Source organism: Podarcis muralis, chromosome Z, assembly GCF_964188315.1.
Source record: "Podarcis muralis chromosome Z, rPodMur119.hap1.1, whole genome shotgun sequence".
In the NCBI taxonomy this organism is placed as follows: Eukaryota; Metazoa; Chordata; class Lepidosauria; order Squamata; family Lacertidae; genus Podarcis; species Podarcis muralis.
Window position 1 is genome coordinate 29,880,327 of NC_135673.1, and position 20,055 is coordinate 29,900,381.

The 20,055-nt window shown below is 43.5% G+C and overlaps 1 protein-coding gene across 2 annotated transcripts in view; it reads left to right on the forward strand.

Annotated features, from left to right (window-relative positions):
- LOC114589252 (connector enhancer of kinase suppressor of ras 2-like) overlaps window positions 1-20,055 on the forward strand; it is a 219,538-nt gene that overhangs the window by 10,380 nt on the left and 189,103 nt on the right. For both annotated transcript variants that reach the window (XM_028715480.2, XM_028715481.2), the window contains exons 3-4: window positions 12,217-12,419; window positions 16,147-16,234. In XM_028715480.2, coding sequence (XP_028571313.2) covers window positions 12,217-12,419; window positions 16,147-16,234 — 291 coding nt within the window. The remainder of the gene's footprint in view (window positions 1-12,216; window positions 12,420-16,146; window positions 16,235-20,055) is intronic.

Genomic DNA, 20,055 nt, shown 5'->3' on the forward strand with positions numbered 1-20,055 from the left:
ATTTCTCATTTGAATGGATGTGCCCAATTAAGTCATTTTTGCATCATTTAAGCCTGATAAATGTCACTTTATGATAAACAGGCTAATAAAGTATGTTCATGTTTCACTTACAATGGATAAGGATTACTGGTGTGCTCTGGTTTGTGGCTTCCCCTGCAGATATCTAGAAGTCTCATGAATTTGTCCAGAGGAAAGGGGGGGGGGGTGATGCCCAGTTTATGATCATAGATTTGAGGAAAAGGACAATCAAGCCTTCTGAACATAACATAACAACATAACATAACATAACATAACATAACATAACATAACAACATAACATAACATAACATAACATAACATAACATAACATAACATAACATAACATAACATAAAACATAACATAACATAACATAACATAACATAACATAACATAACATAACATAACATAACATAACATAACATCATAACATAACATAACATAACATCCCACCAAAGATATCCCCTTATTTGGGATAGTCCCTTTCTTCAGGAAAGTGGTTGACTATTTTTATTTTATGCTTCAAAGTAATTTCCATCCAATTTCAAAACATGAGCCACTATTAAGCTGAGGTGTGTACATTTGAGGCGGCTGTAGCATCTGTGCATGTGGCAGCTCATGGGCATATAACAGTTTCGTTGTATAGGAGTTTGGGGACTGCAAACACAGGGAAACAAATAATGTGTGTCATGTTAAGGCATCCCCACCGTCTCCCCAGTATGTGCAGCAACACAAATATGCAACTTGAAACATGGTGGTAGGGGGAGTGCAGGGCTGGCCCACCCATGAGGCAAGGTGAGGTGACCGCCTCAGGCAGCAGGATCCCCAGAAGCAGAAGATCCAGTCTCCAAGAAATGCATCGCCTGCTGCTGTCGCTGCAATGCCATCAGTACCTGTGGTGCACACCTTGGAGGCTGGATCTGTTGCCTCCTTGTCAGTCAGTGTTTGATTCCATCTGATAAGGTGGATTTGATTCTCCACTTTGTTCCCAATGTAGATCTTCACTTTCCCCTTATTTCCAGTGGTGGTACATTTCGTGGTCCACTTCAGGTTCCAAATCATCTTGGGCCAGCCCAGGGTGTGTGGACTGACTTTGTTAAGCCCATCATGTGTACATAGCCTCAGACTGAAATACAAAGGAGAACTCATGGAAATAGAGGACAGGGCCCTATCATCTTTGTATTCTTCACAGCCACTGCTGCCTTTAGGCTGTGCCAGCGTTCCATAATTTAGAGCAGCCCTGGGTTTTTTTTTGCTACCTTTACAGTTGTGCATGTTCAGCCTGCTAGGCTAATATTTGATGCAAAAGACATTTAAAGCTGCCTCTCTTGCATTCCCTACAAGCTTTGCATTACAGAAACTCAGCAGCTGCTCAGAATCTAATGCGGTGTCTTTGAAGTCAGCAGTATCTTTTATTAAAATGAATACCCCTTAATATAATCAATGCTGCCCCAGTGAATATTCTAATGTAGTAATAAGGAAGTACAAGAAAACCAGGGGGCTGCCCTTTGATCTGAGGGTATTCCTCGGGTATGCTATAGCGTGTTGGACTAGGAGCTTGGGTGTCCAGGGTTCAAATTCTCACTCAGCTATGAAATAATTTGACAACTTTGGGGCAGTTGCTGTCTCTCAGCCTAACATGTGTGTTTTTATTTAAGGCATTTATGTATTTCTTAACCATGAGCGTTTCTAAGCCATGCATGTAAAATACAGAGAATAAAACGTTTTTTTAAAAAAGTCATAAGACAGTACATGAACACTACACTACCTTACAATTCCTGTATGACTAAGAAAGTCTTTTTCATGTGTCTGAGGTTCAACAACAGAGTGTGCCAGTGTGATCTCAGTTGAGAGAGAGTTATGTCTCTTAGGCTGCATGCCTGAGCCATGGGTGGCCACCGACAGAGACTCCCCTAAAGATCTCAGTGATCAAGCAGGAATTTAAGGGATCAAGGAACCCAAGTTGTTAAGGTCCTTGTAAATTAATACAAGAGCATTGAACCTGCCCCTATAACATATGGGTGACCAGTGCATGTTTTCGAGCTGGCGTTAGTCTGTCACTGCCAGCAGTCCAACCACAGTATTTTGCACCAGCTGGACAAAGTGCAAGAGTAGCCCCACACAGAGCTCATTGCAATCATCAAGTATTGAACATGACTAATGCATGAATCACTTACCTCACCAGCTTTCCCTGATGTTAAAATGGTGAAGAGTGACATGCCCACCACCTTGAGTCGTATCTCCACTGGAAACTTGAGTTGAGGCACAGCAGATAATAATAATAATAATAATAATAATAATAATAATAATAATAATAATAATAATAATAATAATTTTATTTATATCCCGCCCTCCCCAGCCGAAGCCGGGCTCAGGGCGGCTAACAACACTAAAACAATGCAACATTATAAAAACATTATAAAAATTAATTAAAATACAAATTGATGGCAACCATAAACTAAAGTTTTGTAAAGATTGCCAAAGGAGGGAGTCAGGCTGCGCCCTGACCAAAGGCCTGGTGGAACAGCTCTGTCTTGCAGGCCCTGCGGAAAGATGTCAAGTCCTGCAGGGCCCTTGTCTCTTGCGACAGAGCATTCCAGATGGAAAATTTTACTCCTTGATAGTCCAAACAAAGTCCTTCCCCTGCAATTAGATTTTCAGTGTGCCCTTTAGGTGGATATGATTCATTGTCCTAATAAAGGACAGAACCACTAACATATATGTAATAGACCAGACCAGCCTTCCCCAATATTGTAGTATTGTGTTTTGGACACAAAGCCCCTGGGCAGCATGCCTGAAGGCTGGGGATGATATAGTCCCCAAACAGCTGGAGGGCACGAGGTTGGTGAAGGCTGAGAAAGGCAACAGTTTATGCCATTGCATTTGAAGTGTGCTGCAAAACCCCTGACATCACTCACTCAGTAGAAGCTCAACATAAACAGAGCTTTAGAAATCAGTACAATGAGAGCTGCCCTGTAGTAACTCTAGCAGTCAACATAATAGTAATTCCACTAGACACTCTCCCTGCAAAATTATAAGTTAAATTACATGGAAGTGGGTTTCTGTGATAAGACATTGTGAAAATTAGGTCATGTTGGGTTCAATTGCCTCTTACTCAGATATCTCACTCTCTTGCCCACGGAGTATGTGATTATCATCATTACCCAATTAAAAACACTGCTGTGGAGTGACAAGACTGGCAGGGCATGAATAACACCTGACATGGGGGATTCCTTGAGCAGACTTTTTCCTGCTTATTAGACTTCTCCCCTTACATCTCATTTAACACTGTGAAAGCTGGCATATTAACATTACCATCGTCATATATTTTGCAGAAAATCACTGCTTCCCATGCCTGGACATCTGTCTCCAAATCCTGGCTTTTAGAAAATGATCCATATAGCTCAGTATTTTTGACACTGACTGGCAGTGGCTCTTCAGAGTTCCAGTGAGGGATATTCCTAGCACTACTTTGAAATGCCAGAGGTTGAACACGAGACCTTCTGCATGCAAAGCAGATCTCCCACCACATTGCTACAGTCAGAAACAATTCTCCTCCCACAAACCATAGCTCTTTCGACAAAGGGAATGCATGACCATTATTAGAATATATCCTTGAATCTTGTATATTTTACGCGCTTAGTGGCCAGCCAGCTGAAATCGCACAAATTAAATGCACGCCGGGTGGAGAGCTTAAAAGCTCTTTCCACGCTAGATTTTCCTTGCTTACTAGGCTCTAGGAAGCTTCCATGAGAGCCTCTCAGAACTCAGTAAGCAAGGCAGAAAGCTCAGAAGCTCTCTGCTTTGCATGGAGGTCAAGTCCCTCTTTGTGTACCTGCTTCAGAAAGGTAGGGATGGTCGTTGCAGGGTGGTTCCAGGGTTGTTCTGACTGTATGCAATTTCAGCTTTACATGCAATTGCCTGGGAAGTAATCTCCATGCAAGCTGGGAATTGTAACTCTGTGATGGGTAAACTACAATTCCCAGGATTCTTTGGGTGGAAGCTACATGCTTTAAATGCATGGTGTGTATGCATGTATTGTTACAGTGTGGAGTGCTACTACCCATGATTCCATTCCCTTCTTCCAACAGTCTGTTAGCCTTGTGTGGCCACTGGGCAGCCTTAGTCTGCATGGCCCTATTTTGGGTCATCTCTCCCACCTCAAAAATAGTTTGTACTTCTGCAAATCTTGGGGTTACCCAAGCCTTCTAATGCCTCCCTCTTGTAAATTAATGATGTCATATTGGACACATATACAGTTGTACCTTGGTTTACAACCATAATCCGTTCCGGAGGTCTGTTCGTAAACCAAAACAGGTTGTAACCCAAGGTGCGCTTTTGCCAATGGGGCCTCCCAAAAAAATTTGTTCGTAATCCAAAAAAAAAAGGTTGTAATACAAAAAAAGTTCACAAACTGGGACACGCACTTCCGGGTTTGACGTTTTGGAATCCAAAACGTATGCAAACGAGACTGTTCACAAACCAAGGTACCACTGTACTATTTATTTATTTATTTATTTATTTATTTATGCATGCATGCATGCATGCATGCATTTATATCCCACCTTTTTTCTCCAAGGAGCCCATGATGGTGTTGACTGGCCCAAGGTCACCCATTGAGCATCATGGCTGAGTAGAGATGTAGAGCCTGGTCTCCCAGGTTCTCGTCCAGCTCTGTAGCCACTAAAGTGTCTCTCATCAGGAAGAAACTAAACAGTGTGCATTTGGGTGATTGTGATCAGAACCATGCATGCATACAAATCAGTCATTTCACATGATAGGGATAAAAGAGGTATGCAGGTTGTGCTTTGAATTCACGAAATGGTCTACAAATGATATAAAAATGGGAAGGCAATTCAAAAGTTGAACAAATAGGTGTGCTGGTCATTCTGTCTGTGGGTGGATGCCAAAGGTGTTCATTCTCTTGGGTCCCTAAAGAGACCCATAGACAAAGTGAATTCTGCAATATGCAAGTATGCTTATCTTTGCCTTGTGTTTTTCCTCTCTATTTCTGTGATGGGAGCATACAGTTCCCAAAGAATTATGGGAACTGTATTTTGTTAAGAGTGGTGGGAATTGTAGTTCTGAAAGGGGTGTGCTACAGTTCCCAGGATGCTTTTTTTTAGGAAGCCAGGCGCTTTGAATGTGCCTTTAATGTATGGGGCCTAAACATCCCTTATCCAGTTCCCCAAATGTCTCCATTCCAATCAACCTTAAAAAATAAAGCAATAAACAAAGTTATTTTGAACAGCAGAGTTTTTGTCCTGCTTTATGACAGCACCATTTAGACTATGGATGAGAGCCATTTGGAAATGTACATCTGATGTGCTTTTTTTTTATTAAAAAAGAAAGACAGAAAAGCCAAATTACATTGTAGGGTTTCTCAACACACAAAGAGGAAGTATGTTTGCAGGATGCAAAAGTCCTGGCTGGCTTCATTGTGTTATTTAAAACACTCACTTTAAATATCATGAACTTTATATAATGATGAGTGAAGATGTTGCATCGTCAGTCAGGAGTTTTGTTGTGTGCCTTTGTTTCAATTCATCAGTCAGCTCCAACTGCAGTGCCCTTTCCTTTCTCTGGCATTCATCTCTCAGCTGAATGAAAAAGAGTAACGTTCTTGAAATACCAGATTGCACAGAAGCCAAATGGTACTGAGGTGGAGTGTGTGTACGTGCATGTATGCAGATTCAGAGCTAGTTTTGCAAAAAATATTGAAGGTGCAACAGCAGTCCCATCTGCACTATGCATCATTCCACTTAAAACAGCCCAAAAATATTGGGAGCTATAGTTTGCTAAGGGGGCTGAGAGTTATTAGGGGACCCCTATTCCCCTTAGGGACGCGGGTGGCGCTGTGGGTTAAACAACAGAGCCTACGACTTGCCGATCAGAAGGTTGGTGGTTCGAATCCCAGTGACGGGATGAGCTCCCGTTGCTCGGTCCCTGCTCCTGCCAAAAGTAAACGGCGTTTCCGTGCGCTGCTCTGGTTCGCCAGAAGCGGCTTAGTCATGCTGGCCACATGACCCGGAAGCTGTACGCCGGCTCCCTCGGCCAATAAAGCGAGATGAGCACCGCAACCCCAGAGTCAGCCACGACTGGACCTAATGGTCAGGGGTCCCTTTACCTTTTATTCCCCTCGGAGAGCTATAGTTCCCAGAGCTGTTTAACAGCCAATCCCTCTTCCTAGGGAACACTGCAAATCTACCTTTGCAAAGTTGCGGGTGTGTGTTTTTTAATTTTGTAAAAATTATTCCTTTGTTTGAACAGAAAGGGAGCAGGAACAAGAAGGCTAGTCACAGCAGTGAGCCCCTCTTTGAGCTGATACCAAACTCAGATGAATTTCTTTCTGCCTCTCTATTTCATACACGATGTTTCTCTATGCTAGTTCATACTCAGTTCTTCAGTCTGTCCCTGAATTCCTGTTGCTGGGAATCACAGGGGATGAAAGTGCTGATACGGTTTGATCCTGCAGGTGAGCTTCCAAGGAGGCACCTGTTTGGGAACTGTCAGAACAGGATGCTAGACTAGAAGGGCCTTGGGCTTGACCTAGTAGGGCTCTACCTTTGTTCTTCCCTATGCCCAAGGATGTTTGGTGGTATTCACACAGCCAGAAAAACTGTACCCCAACACTTTCCAGATGCTGTGTGGAAACTGAACCCCCATTAAGATGCCATCACTGAAATTTGTTTTTATGTTCTTAGACAACAACCTACACACATGTAGAACATTTGGATAAGGATTTTCTTAACGTTTCTGCTGCTCAACTACTTCCTCAGTGCCTGTTCACTGACTGGCCTGAGATAAAATGGATCAGAGTAATTTCTTAAGTGTAATATTTGCTAATGAACAATACAAAATGTCTTTAAAGCATGTCTTTCTCCTGTTGCGTGTTTCTGTTTTCCTGAAAGCTTGCAAATTCTCTTTTAAAAACTCATCCCTGTATAATTAGCACTCGTTACAAGCTATTTTATTTAACAGTTTCTTGAAATCTCTGGGGCAAGCACTTATTTACCATTGGGTTAACACTTTAGGATACAGTCAGTCTTGGGAGTTAAATCATGACTACTGAAGCTGCATTAACATGTGATCTGAATTGGTAAAATGCAAATACCAGGATCTAGGTTTTTAAGAAATGTTCCTCTGTGGAGACCAAAGTCTGAGAAAGGGCCATAGCCCTGTGATAGAGCATATGCGCTTGCAGAAATTCCCAGCTTCCATCTCTGGCATCTCCAGATAAGGCTGGGACAGACCCCAGTCTGAAACCCTGGAGAGCTGCTGCCAACCAGGGTTGACAATACTGAGCTACATGAACCAGTGGTCCGACTCAGAAAGAGGCAATTTCCTGAGTTCTGCTGAATATTAAATAGGAAAGTGCTGTGTAAAGCAGTATGAACATTTGAAGCTGCCTTTTTTTGAGCCAGACCCCTGGTCCACCTAGCTCAGTATTGTCTACACTGACAGATATCCTTGTCTGAAATCCTGAAGAGCTGCTCTCTAACAGCCCTGCCTGGAGATGCTAGGGCCGTCTGCATGCAAAACAGGTGCCACTGTGCCACAGCCTTTTCACAGTAGCCATGTGATTACTCTTCATCCGTCTCCTCCTGCTATGTGCACCCGGTATGTGCCCCTTATGTAATAATCCCACCAAGCAGTGCCATTCATCAGGGATGATGGGAGATCTAGTCTGATACCAACTGGAAGGAAACAGGTTCTCCACGCAGGGGCGTAGCACAGTCCACAGGTGCCCGGGGCAGGTGTGGGTGTGCGCACTTCCCAGGTGAGGACAGAGCATGCTCATTCAGCCCTTGCTGCTGCAGCTGCTGCAGCTGCTGCAGCTGGGCATAGGCATGGCATGGAGGGTGAAGAGCACCCTTGGCGCTCACCAAGCCACTGCTGCCGCCAGTGGGAGCAGGGTGCAGAAGCTGAAGAGCACCCTCCACACCCTGTCTCCATTCGTGCGCGGGTCTGCCCGTCAACTGGTGGGCGGGAGCAGGGCGGGGCGCTGAGGGTAAAGAACACCCTCTGCACTCACCCAGGGGGCTCGCGTGCTAGAGGCATGTGGGGGGCACCTGGTTCATGGCCCCCACGCTTCTGCTCCCGGGGCCACAGCCCTCTAACCGCCCCCCATGCTACACTTTTGTCTCCATGCTGGGTCTGGTGGGCACAGTGCTGGCCTGGGACCAAGGGCATCTTGGGTTCAAATCCATGTTCAGTTATGTGATTCTAATTTACCTCAGGATTGGTATTGTGTGTGTGTGTGTGTGTGTGTGTGTGTGTGTGTGTGTGTGTAGCTTTGTAGTTTTCACCTCAGCTACTATCCTGGATGATTACCAAAGATTCCTAAAATTGTGTGAAAATTTATTACGCACTTCTGAAGAACATTTTGAATTTTTAAAAGATTTTGAGGTGTGTTCCTGCTTTCCTTTCCTCCTTTTTTCCTTTCCAGGTTCACTCATGGACAACATTTATGTTTATTTTTATTTCTGTAATCATTTATTCTCCACCACTAGGGCTTGGGAAGGGGCCCCAAAGGCAACTTACAGCTATAAAGATGTATACTAACAAATGGAATAAAACAGAGAACATTAAAACAGAGCCATCAACACACAGCCAAGCACCAAAGGGAATTCCAAACAAATCAAATGCTTGGTGGAACAAAATATTTTTGAAACCTGCCTAACAAAACAAAGAAACAAGCAACAATAACCCCACCACGGATCCTCTTCATAATGGGAGTTCTGTAGCCTGGATAGGGATTGGGGAGAAATTAGATTCAGTTCACATTTAAAGGTGAACTTTCCAAACCAATAATGGAGCCAAAATACAGCCAGCCTTCAAAATTTGCACATCCCTGAATATGTACTGAAGTTCTCCAGCCATGGAATGTGTGTGCATATAAATGCACAAATTACTGAAAATAGCATACAAAATGGACCATTTTAGGCTAAATTGGATTGAAAGGTGTGTATATGTATTAGGAGAAACTAAAATGCTGGTGAACTTTCATGAGGACCTTTTAAAATAATAAAAATCGCAAACTGATGTGGAAATGTGAAGAACCAAACTTAACATTAAATGCTAGGTGGAGACCTGGCCCATCTGGAGAAATGTCTGACTACAGACAAGGACTCATTGGGAATAAAGGTCTGAAGAGAAGGGAGCTGAGAAGGATTAGCTGAGGTTGGGCTGTGGTTCCAGCAGTTCCTGCTCAAAAAGTCCAGTGCTGGGGTGCAAGAGTTTCTAGAACAATATGTACCTACCATGGACATAGCCAGGATTTATGGGGGGGGGGGCAGAACCTCAGCTAGTTAAGTATTTTTATTGATGTGCTTGATTGGCATCTGCCCCCCCCCCACCTATGCCCATGGTACCTGTTTGTGCCCTACCTGCTACTGGACCTCCTGCCTAAGCTCAGACTTTAGCTCTTGCTCAATCCTTTGTTGTGGCTTCTATTTTCTTGGACTCTGACCTTGGGATGCCCTGGATGCCCCTTTAGTTGCTTCTCCATTGGTATTGCCAATGGCATTTGCCTTGTTTACTCAGAATCCCAGTGAAAACAGGACACTCCTAAGCCTGGATGGTGCGCATGAAAAGGCCCTATTCCATTCCCTAGGCAAATGCACTTCTGAAGGTAGTGGTTAATGGAACAATGACTCAGAGGGGGTGGTCTTTCAATTATCCTGGTCCCAACTTCTATGGGGCATTATAGGTAGATATCCAGTTTTGAATTGCACTTAGAAATGAACAGGAAGCCCCAGTTGGTTTGGGACAAAGACACAAGAAACGTAGGAAGCTTATTTACTTTGAGTCAGCCCTGGTACATCAAGTGCAATACTACCTACAGTAGCAGTAGCGAAGTCTTTTCAGGGGCTGCATTCCCTCAAAGTAAACCTTGTGAGGGCCACTTGCCAAAGGCAAAACTAGGTGGAACCATGGATATGACCGTTGTGCAGTAGGTTACATTAAAGGTAAAGGTACCCCTGCCTGTACGGGCCAGTCTTGACAGACTCTAGGGTTGTGCGCCCATCTCACTCAAGAGGCCGGGGGCCAGCGCTGTCCGGAGACACTTCCAGGTCACGTGGCCAGTGTGACATCGCTGCATCTGGCGAGCCAGCGCAGCACACGGAAATGCCATTTACCTTCCCGCCAGTAAGCGGTCCCTATTTATCTACTTGCACCCGAGGGTGCTTTCGAACTGCTAGGTTGGCAGGCGCTGGGACCGAACAACGGGAGCACACCCCGCCGCGGGGATTCGAACCGCCGACCTTTCGATCGGCAAGCCCTAGGAGCTGAGGCTTTTACCCACAGCGCCACCCGCATCCCAGGTTACATTACAGCTGTGTAAAAACCAGAGGTTTCTCATGCCCATGCCCACTTCTCCAGCCTCCATTCAGGCAAGCAAGAGACATCATCACACTTCAAGGATGCATTCTGACCAGGCAAAAGCACTTGTGGAGGGTGCAGTGGGGGTGTGGCCTGCAGAGTGTACATAGCCTAGGAGAGTTGCAAGGACCTAAGGTTTGACCCTGACCTTGAAGTTCCCCACCCGTGCCCTAAAAAGAGTGGCTTCGGCTCTCCATAGAGCCGTCATGGGGTGTCATACTATCCCCATTGGTGAAGAAACTGACAAAGCACAGACTCACTTCATCCAGTGCTTGGGGAATTGGCTGACTTATCTGAAATCCAGGAACTAGAAACTGTTAGTATTGTCTACCTCTGATAGCGATAATAGTCTCTCTTGGTAGGAAATTGGTATGCTCCCTGGGTAGCTGGAGAGGGATGAATTATGGGCAGGCACGGTGGCTTGTATTGTTAGCATGGGAGCTGCGAAAGCAGATTGCTGAAAAGCAAGCAAGAAGAACAGACGGAGATGCCAGCAATGGTTTGAGTGACTAGAGAATGCAGGTACTCCCTGCATAATGCTATCAGGTTGAATTCCTACTGCCCTTGTCTACTAAGCTAGCCACAAATGTATAAGTGGTCTGGATAGCTGGGAAGGTATATGGGGTGCATATGAGGTTGACTTAGTTGCTTGGTTTTGCAAAAGACGTATCCCAGGTGCAGGGCCAGATTTAGGTTTGATGAGGCCCTAAGCTACTGAAGGTAATGGGGCCCTTTATATGTCCAGCTGTCCTTTGTCAACAACAAATCGTCGCTGTTTTTTGTGTTGAATATATGCTATACCTGTATGGTAATTTATGGACCTAATAGGTACCTAAAGCCATTTGCACATAACAAAATATGTATTTTATCAAAGTAATTGTTGAACTGAAATACAATTAAGAAGAAGTATATTAAAAGTGAAATACATCATAGGAGCATACACAACACAAAACACTGTTGCTGTGTGTAGGTTTTATTTTGTTTTTTTATCTTATATTTTGGAAATGTACATCCAGGTTGTTTTCCCTTTAAAATTTTTGGTGGGCCCCAAGAGAGTGGGGGCCTAAGCTATAGCTTGTTTAGCTTATACGTAAATCCGGCACTGCCCAGGTGTACCCATCAGCCACATATGTTGCTGGGTCTTAGGTACCCTAGCTCAGAAATATGAGTCTTGAGGGTTTCTAATGCTTGGTGCAAATACAGTACAAGCATTATGCCTACATTTTTCAGCATGTCTCCAAGGGTCTGAGTGACAGGTCTTCTGGAGCTCTGGAATGGGCAAGATGAACGTGGAACCATGGGTAGCTGGTGTCCTTGACTTCAGAGTCCAGCAAGGACCAGAACACCAGTTGGTGAAGAGAAGTGAGCTGAGTCAGAGGTTACAATATCAATTGCTAAGGAGCCAGACCACGTTTCTGGCTGAGTCCCATCACTCGTGTGCTAGTAATCAGGAACCCAAGGCTGGTAGGCAAGGAGTCCGCTGAACAAGATGCCACAGCACTGTTAATTTTTATTAATTAAAACAAATACTGTAGCTTAATAAAGTAGGTGTTCTTTTTAAAAAAAAATTAAAATTGTTTCCTAATGGTCCTTACGGATTTTAAGTCCCATGTTATTTTATCTGTATGCTGAAACCTAATTTGAGGTGACAAAGGTGGCCCTGTAAACAGAATCAAGAAATAATCATAATAAATTTTCTCTTTGCTTTTGTAGTTCAAAAAGATGTCTGAAATCCCAAAAAAAGTTTAAATGTTTGCACACTGCTGTTTCATTGTGTGTGTTTTAAATGTACCAAATGTCTCATTTGCTTTCAGAATTATGGTCTGGAGACAGAAAACCTGCGAACTCTTTCCCACAAGCTGAATGCCTCCGCCAAAAACCTCCAGAACTTCATCACGGGTAGGAGGAGGAGTGGCCATTATGATGGCAGGGCCTCCAGAAGACTGCCAAATGATTTTCTTACCTCTGTGGTTGACCTCATTGGTGCTGCCAAGAACTTGCTTGCCTGGCTGGACAGGTAATTGAAGTGTTGTTGTTGTTTTTTAAGATATATTTGAAAGATACAAGACTGGCTTTGTATTTTCTGCCTTTGAACCTCTCCAGATGTTCTTGTGGAGTATGGTGGCTAATGGGTTAACCTCTGGAATGCCCTGTGCCTGGGAGGGACTTCTACGGGAAGTCACGGTAATTCCTTTGTCTGTGTGAGTTACTTTCACTTTTCTCCAAGAGTAGAGGAGAAAGCAAGGATGAGTTCTAGCTCTGATGGAGTTTGCTGTATTTGCTTGTAAATAAACGCTGTAGAATAGATAGAAGTACAGTGTTTTGGACTCTTTCCTTCTCCTTCCACACGAAGGCAACCGCTGCTACTCTGCTATTCTGCCTTAGGTGAAGTTTTCCCAGAAGACTGCTCGGAGGGGAAAGCAGTGTTTTCTGCGCAGGGAAAAGCACTGGACAGGCAGAAGTTCCAAAAGTTCTTTTCATTGTGCATGCACAGCGATTTGTGTTCATATAATGGTAGCAAGCCAGCACTGCTTTGTTTCCTATCAGTGCATGTCTCCCTAAAGTTTCCTGCTGAACTCCTGTAACTTGTTATGCAGCAAATGTTCTAGATTGTTGTTGCTTTTTTGCAAGTTTTGTTTTGTTTTGTTTAAAAACATTTTTCAACCATTTAGTATTTAGTAAATTTCTAACTGGTGGACACTATGTACGATATGAAAATAGTATCTGTGAAAACAAAGATACAGCCTAAATCTGGTAAAAACCCATCAAGACATATGAAAGCAAATAATACATAGATTTTGGGGGCTGATACACATCAATCATGGGCCAATGTTATGGATCAGGAAAAGCCTGGGCAAAAAGATAAGTCTTTACAAGAAGTCTGAAGCAACTAGTGGTTGCTGTTTCACCCGTGGTGGCAGAGCAAAATGCATTCCACAGAGGAGGAGCAGTAGCAGAAAATGCCAAAGTACGTGAGTGCTTCCCTGAATAGTAACAATGCCGGAACCTTGGGGAACCATTTCAGTGAAATGATGGGTACGGTAGATTGTCCAGTATAAATCCACCACTTAATGCACTATTATTTGAGTAACATGTTGCAGAATATACCAGCAAAGAAACACCAATCTGGAGGGTTCCCTTCCCTCTGCAACATTCAGTTTCCCCATTGTTCATTTGTCATGGCTTGAGGTGGAGTTTCAGGACCTGGCTGCAGAAATGGGAGTTGTTCTCCAATAAAAAATTAATTGAAATATCATGATCAGCTCCCAGAGTGATAGGATTCTCAGCAAAGACTTAGCTATGGGCAGGTCTGTGTCAGTTTCACGTGTGTTTGTTCATATGGGTCTTCCATCCCATTTTACATTTTCATATAATGTCATGAAAACCACTTAGAGGGACACTTCTTCTTCTTCTTCTTCTTCTTCTTCTTCTTCTTCTTCTTCTTCTTCTTCTTCTTCTTCTTCTTTTTCCATTAAATGGTATGTAGAAATCTTGTTAAGTCAGTTCAAATAATTAAATTAATCTGTGATTTTAAAAAAAATAAAAAATCCACATAGAAGGCAAATTTAAATAATTATATATCAATGCATTCATTTCTGAACATGTTTTATCCTTAATATGCATTTATAATGCATTTCGGTATGCTTTTTTGAGCTGGGAGATGTACTGCAAAATTCGGAGAAGTGTAAAATGGGAAGGATGGTGATTTTCTGGTGTGCATTCTTGTCTGTAAGGTACAGATGATGTTGATTTTCTTAAAACTGTGAACCAGACAAATTTCTCCTCCATCCTTAGGCAAAGCACTAACTTAAGTTGCAAACGCGGTTGCGAACATGATCCGTGCGGGATGCACGTTCGCAACCCAAGCGTCCACTGTATAAGATTTAAACAAGAACGCATGAAGTTTGCATGAAGGAATGGAACGACACCCAGCAGAAAACTCACATTACATTTAAGAGCTAAAAACCATCTCAATGCTTAAGTGAACCAACTGGTATCATTCAGGGGAGACCGAAAGTACACCAGTCTTTAAAGATGGTAGAGCAATCTTTAAAATATTAAGTGTGCCCAGGTGATATTAAAAGGATGTTTCAATACTGTTCAAAAGGCCTGGAACTTATTTACTTTTAAGTATTTGTACAGTGCTGAAATGACATTAATTTGTCCAGCTCATTGAAAAAGTCTCTGCTATAGATGTTCATTTGGTATTGTTTTTAAATCTGACTTCAATTATTTTTGTAGTTTTTAAAACTAGCTTTTTATTATATGTTTATAATAAATTGCCTTGACACACATGTAGAAGGCAATTCACAAATAATATGTTTTGTCCTTTTCATTGACAAAAGGAAAAGGCAGAACAGGGCACATGTTGGGCTCAACCCTGCTCAAGATGGTGAATTCTAGGTTTACCTGGAGTGAACAAATTCATATATCATTGGAAGGTGACTGAGCAACAGTCTTATCTGCTCTTCAGGAGATAAGCAGTTATTGAGCAGGGAAGGTGATCTGCCATTTGTCAAGCTGGAAAAGGCAACATTTTCAGGCTGGATTCAAATTCAGGCAATCTCCCACCACCCCACCACTCTGCACCTCCCAACAATTCTTGAATCTATCATTTGCAGCAAGGGTGGGGAACCCTTGGCTCTCCAGATGTTGCTGAACTACAACTCCCAGCAAGCATGGCCAATGGCATGGGATGGTGGGAGTTGTAGTTCAGCAGCATTAGAGGGCCTCAGGTTTCTCCACACCTGCTTTGCAAGCATAAACATAAGGATCAATCTAACCCTATATTGTGATTGGGTCTCCAAGGACTCTGACAAGAGACACCAACTTTTCAGTCTGAATTTCATCGTATGTGTGTACACCATCCCTCAGTTATTTATATGTTTGTTTATACTTACTGAAATTAGTATTCCACTTAACCGTAATTAAAACTTCTTTGCAGTTTGCAAAGAACTATAAACGGAGACTATACCCTGCTAACTTAGATTGTATTGGGGGACTGCTTATTTCAAACATTATCTCCCCACTCACTCACTCTCTGCCCTCCTTCCTGCGCATGTGTATTCAGAATAAATTCTTACTGAGTTCAATGGGATTTACTCCCAGGTACATATGTGTATATATTTGCATACTATCCTGTATGTGGATAGTAAACATTCCTGTTGCATTATATTTCCTCATACAGGGGAATTTTTTGAAGTGCAGGTGCTTTCAGTCTTTTCTTCTTTTTCTTAATAATAATAATAATAATAATAATAATAATAATAATAATAATAATAATTTATTTATATCCCGCCCTCCCCAGCCAAAGCCGGGCTCAGAGCGGCTCTCAAACACATGGAAGACTGTGTCATGTGCCCATTTGAATGTATGGACTGAATTTTTTTAGCGTAAATGCCAAAGAATAAACACAGGACCCTCTGCTGCTTTCACAGAGCTTTGTGAAAGTCTTGTGAAAGAATGTGCACAGTCCCATTTTTAATAATTACAGTGCAAGAAGCCAAGATCAATGTAGGCAGTTGACTAGGTCTTGTAGAACCTGCCCTTTCTTTGGCCTATTAATAGTTTGGCATATTTCCATTAATACAGTGCAAAATTGTACAAAATCAGTGTGTACATGGTCATTAGTCAGACTCTCCTTATAGGAAATATGAATAGTGCATAGCATTAGACTGATTACCGGAACTGTAAATGTGAAGACTCCTAACTTGCTTTCTCTTTAAATCCCCTATTCTTAATAGGTCTCCATTTGTCAGTGTGACAGAATACTCACTGCTGAAAAATAACATTGTTCAACTGTGCCTGGAACTAACAACCATAGTGCAGCAGGTAAGAGCTAGTTAATCTTCTACTAAATTACTCCTAAATTACTTCCATAGTGGAAGGACGCAGATATGTCTCCTTCCTCGGCTGCTGAGGCCTCTGCACAGCTTTTGTTGCGCTTAGGCAAAGCAAGAAACATCAAAGCAGTGGTTTCCAGCAAAAATGGGTTTCCTCAGCTTACAAAGCCTGACCCTTAAATGTTTCTATGGTTTAAACCACAGGAATTATAGAGTTCAAGAACATATTCCAACCAGGCAAAAATACTGAAGGAGAATGCAATAGAAGACCCATAGGAGAACATGGCCTTGGGAGAGGGTGTGTCACTCAGAAGGTGGTGTGGAGCAGGACTGTCTCAAGGGTAGACAGGATTGGAGGGCCACATTTGCCCCCCCCCCTTTAGCCTGAGGTTTCTCAAAAACAATACTCCACACAAAAGGCCACAAATTGTTTAATTAGCCAAAGGCCTCAGAGAAGAGGAATGTTTCTGTCTAGTTCCTAAAAACACCATTAAAGACATAATGAAGACACCAGGTGAGCCTCCACTTCCAACATTGTTGAAAACTTTCTACAACTAAAGCCACATTGCACAATTAGAATTAAATCATTTCACAATATGTAATAATGACGGAAATACAAAGTGCCACACCACCTAAAAAAACTCCTAATTCATGGAATAGCTTCATCATTTGTCCATTTGCTGACCCTTCCTTCCATAGAAATCACACTTCAAAACTCACCTTCGCAGCGAAGCTTTTGGATAAACTCAATGACCCCATATCCTACTGAAGCGATGAGGAACCCATGGTTCTCTAGATGTTGGTAGACCTCAACTCCCATCAACTTTGACCAGAGGCATAGTGTGGGGTGCCGTGAGTGTCATGGCCCCAGGCACAATTTTGAGAGGGGGCACACACAGGCGCCCCCACAGCAGGCGCCTTCATCGGAGCCTGGCTCTGCACCTGAAGAAGCTGCACCAGGCCAGACCCAGGGGAGGAGAGCAGGTGAGTGGGCAGCAGGACAGCTGCCCACCCTCCTTGGTTGCAGCACACCTTGCACCTGGTGGCAGCGGCTCTGCCACTGGGTCACTTCTGTCTCAGCAGTGGAAAGCAGCCCTCCTCGACCGCGGTGAGGCATGCCCAGCTGCAGTGTTAGGTCTGACCCGACAGTGGAGAGCAGGAGAGTCAGTGGCCCACCCTCCTTGGCTGGGAGGCACTGCTGAGTCATGTCTGACCCAGCAGTGGAGCACATTCTACCCTGATCCCAGTGAGGTGTGCCCAGCCGCAGCAGCTCCACCTCCACCATTGGGTCAGGCCTGACCTGGTGATGGAGAGCAGGGGGACAGTGAGCAGCAAAGCTGCCATCCGCTCTCCTTGGCCACAGCCTGGCTGTTGCAGCTCTGCTGATGGGTCAGGCCTGACCCAGCAGTGGAGAGCAGGAGGGGAGTGGGCAGCAGCTTCCCTGCCCCTCTTCTACCCTGAACTGCAGGGCTTGGGAGGGTGCCCTCTGTGCCCCACCCTGGGGGGGGGCGCCCTGCTCGCCCACCTCAGGCAGCGTGGGTGTACACTCTGTCGCTGTCTCTGACTGTTGGCCATAGTGTCTGGGACTGGGGGGAGAATGGAGCTGTCATCTCTGTCTTCCAACAACTTTTAGCCTGTCTCCTAGCAAATGCTGTCTGAGGCAGCCAACTCATTTTACCTAATGGTAGGGCTGTGCATGTTATATGTTGTTTGTCCCATATCTATGGCTAATGTAGTCTGAGTGCCTCTAAGCATAAGAGAGGAAGAAAATTATATATTTCTGTCCAGCCTCTTCACAGTTTTCGTCATTCTATAAACCTGTATCCCATGTCCTCTCCTGCCTATGTTTTTCCTCAACGTAACCCTTTGGCCTTAAGTAAATGATTCTATTGTTTAATTAACCATCTGACTACCTGAGTTTTGGCCCTTTTCTAAGCCGTTCACAGACTGCCTTTATACATTTGGGGAGAAAGCTCCGTCTAACCAATCTCTAATTTAAATGAGGTGGGTATAGAAAGCAAATAGATTTTTCTGTTGTGTGATATGAATCCCCAATCAATCTGGGCAAAGAACGCTTTGTGTTATCAAATAGAAAACCATCAGATTTCTCTGCCCAGGCCTGGTCTGTTCTTTGAAATTAATTCATTCCACTCTACAAAACAGGGGGAAAATTTTCAGATACACTCCACAACTGAAGGCCTTTATTCTCTGACCTGAAATAATTAGGTTTGCTGCAAAGGAAATTTGAGTTGCCTTTCTGATGCATAAATTAAAAGGAATGATGTTTGATTGGCATCGTTAGCTCAAAAGCCCAGCTGCGATTGATTTATCCTCTTGGTGTTTGAGAGTTAAATGGAAGCCACGTCTTCTAAAATGGATATTCCATTTGAAGTATTTTCAACTAGTACAGGCAGTGTGTGTGTGTGTGTGTGTGTGTGTGTAAAGGAGAGAGAATTGCCTTGGGGTCCAGACGGGCAAGCTGATTGAATGCCTTCCCTTGCTACAGAAATGAAAACTTCAAAGGCATACTTGACCATCAAGTGTATAGAGAGAGAGCCTTCCATATTTTTGTGCTCCTTGGATGATTGGACTGTGCCTCCGTAATTTCAGTTTTTGTAATCTTTCTGCATCAGAAGTGTGGGCGAGTTTCACGTTTTTGATAGCTGGGGAACCCAGAATCACCAACTGAAGTCCTTCCATCCCAACCACCATACCTTACTTATTTACTAGCTGGTTACTTTAATTACACACACACACACACACATACACACACACACACACACACACACACACACACACACACCATCTTTCTACATTTTAAAAATAAAATGTAATCTTTTCATAAATGGGTGGTACAGGTGGTGACCATTTCATGCAGAGGTTTCATTCCCAGCCCCTTTGTGTGTAGCCAGAGCACACATAAGTATGCCTCACCCCCGCCCCACACCCATTCTGCCCTCTTTCTGGTCCAAAAGGACCCATGCATTGGTGATTTTGTGTCAATTGGACACGCTTAAAATGGTTGTCCACACTTACCTTTTGTCCCATTCTTTCCAGGCACAGGTCCACCCTTTCCAAGTCTTGGTCTGAACACTCTTTTTTTTTTGCCCTGAAGTTTCCCCCGCGAAATCCCACTCTTTAAAGCTGAAGTGCAACTAACGGCAATGCGGGTTTTCCCTGGATTGCCATTTGCTCTAATTCAGCTTTAAAGAGCAGGTATTCACAGTGGAAGCTACAGAGCAAAAAGAAAAAAAGGGGGGAAAGGATGCTTGGACGTGGAGCTTTAAAGTGTGAGCTATAAGTGTAGATAGGCCCTAATTTCAGACCTATTGAAATTAATGGATGTAACTTAGTTATGTTCATTAATTTCAGTGGGTCCATTCTGAGCAACATTCCATTGACTGCCACTCATAATTTCCAAGGTGGTTCATAAAAATGAAAATGAGTTGCCAATACAAACCAATACAAAGTTTTTTTTTAAAAAAGCAGAAAAATAATGACAGCATAGATGGCACACCATATAGAAGAAGGAAAGGAAACCTAATTGCCAAGACCAAACTGTTGGTAGTCTAGGATGCTGGTTGCTTTGTGAAATCTGCGTTATGAAATCTGCATTGATTACATTTCCAGGTTCATTTCCAGGTTCTGGTTCTTAAATGGCTTGGGATGTGCTTATTTGAAGGACTTCCTCCCCTACCACCCCCAAACATTTGCATTCCTCCATGGACTGCCTGTTATCTTCAGGTCCTGCTCTGAAGTTGCTCCTTTGCCAGCTGAAGTTTTGCTCTCACACCCATGAAAAAAGGTTCA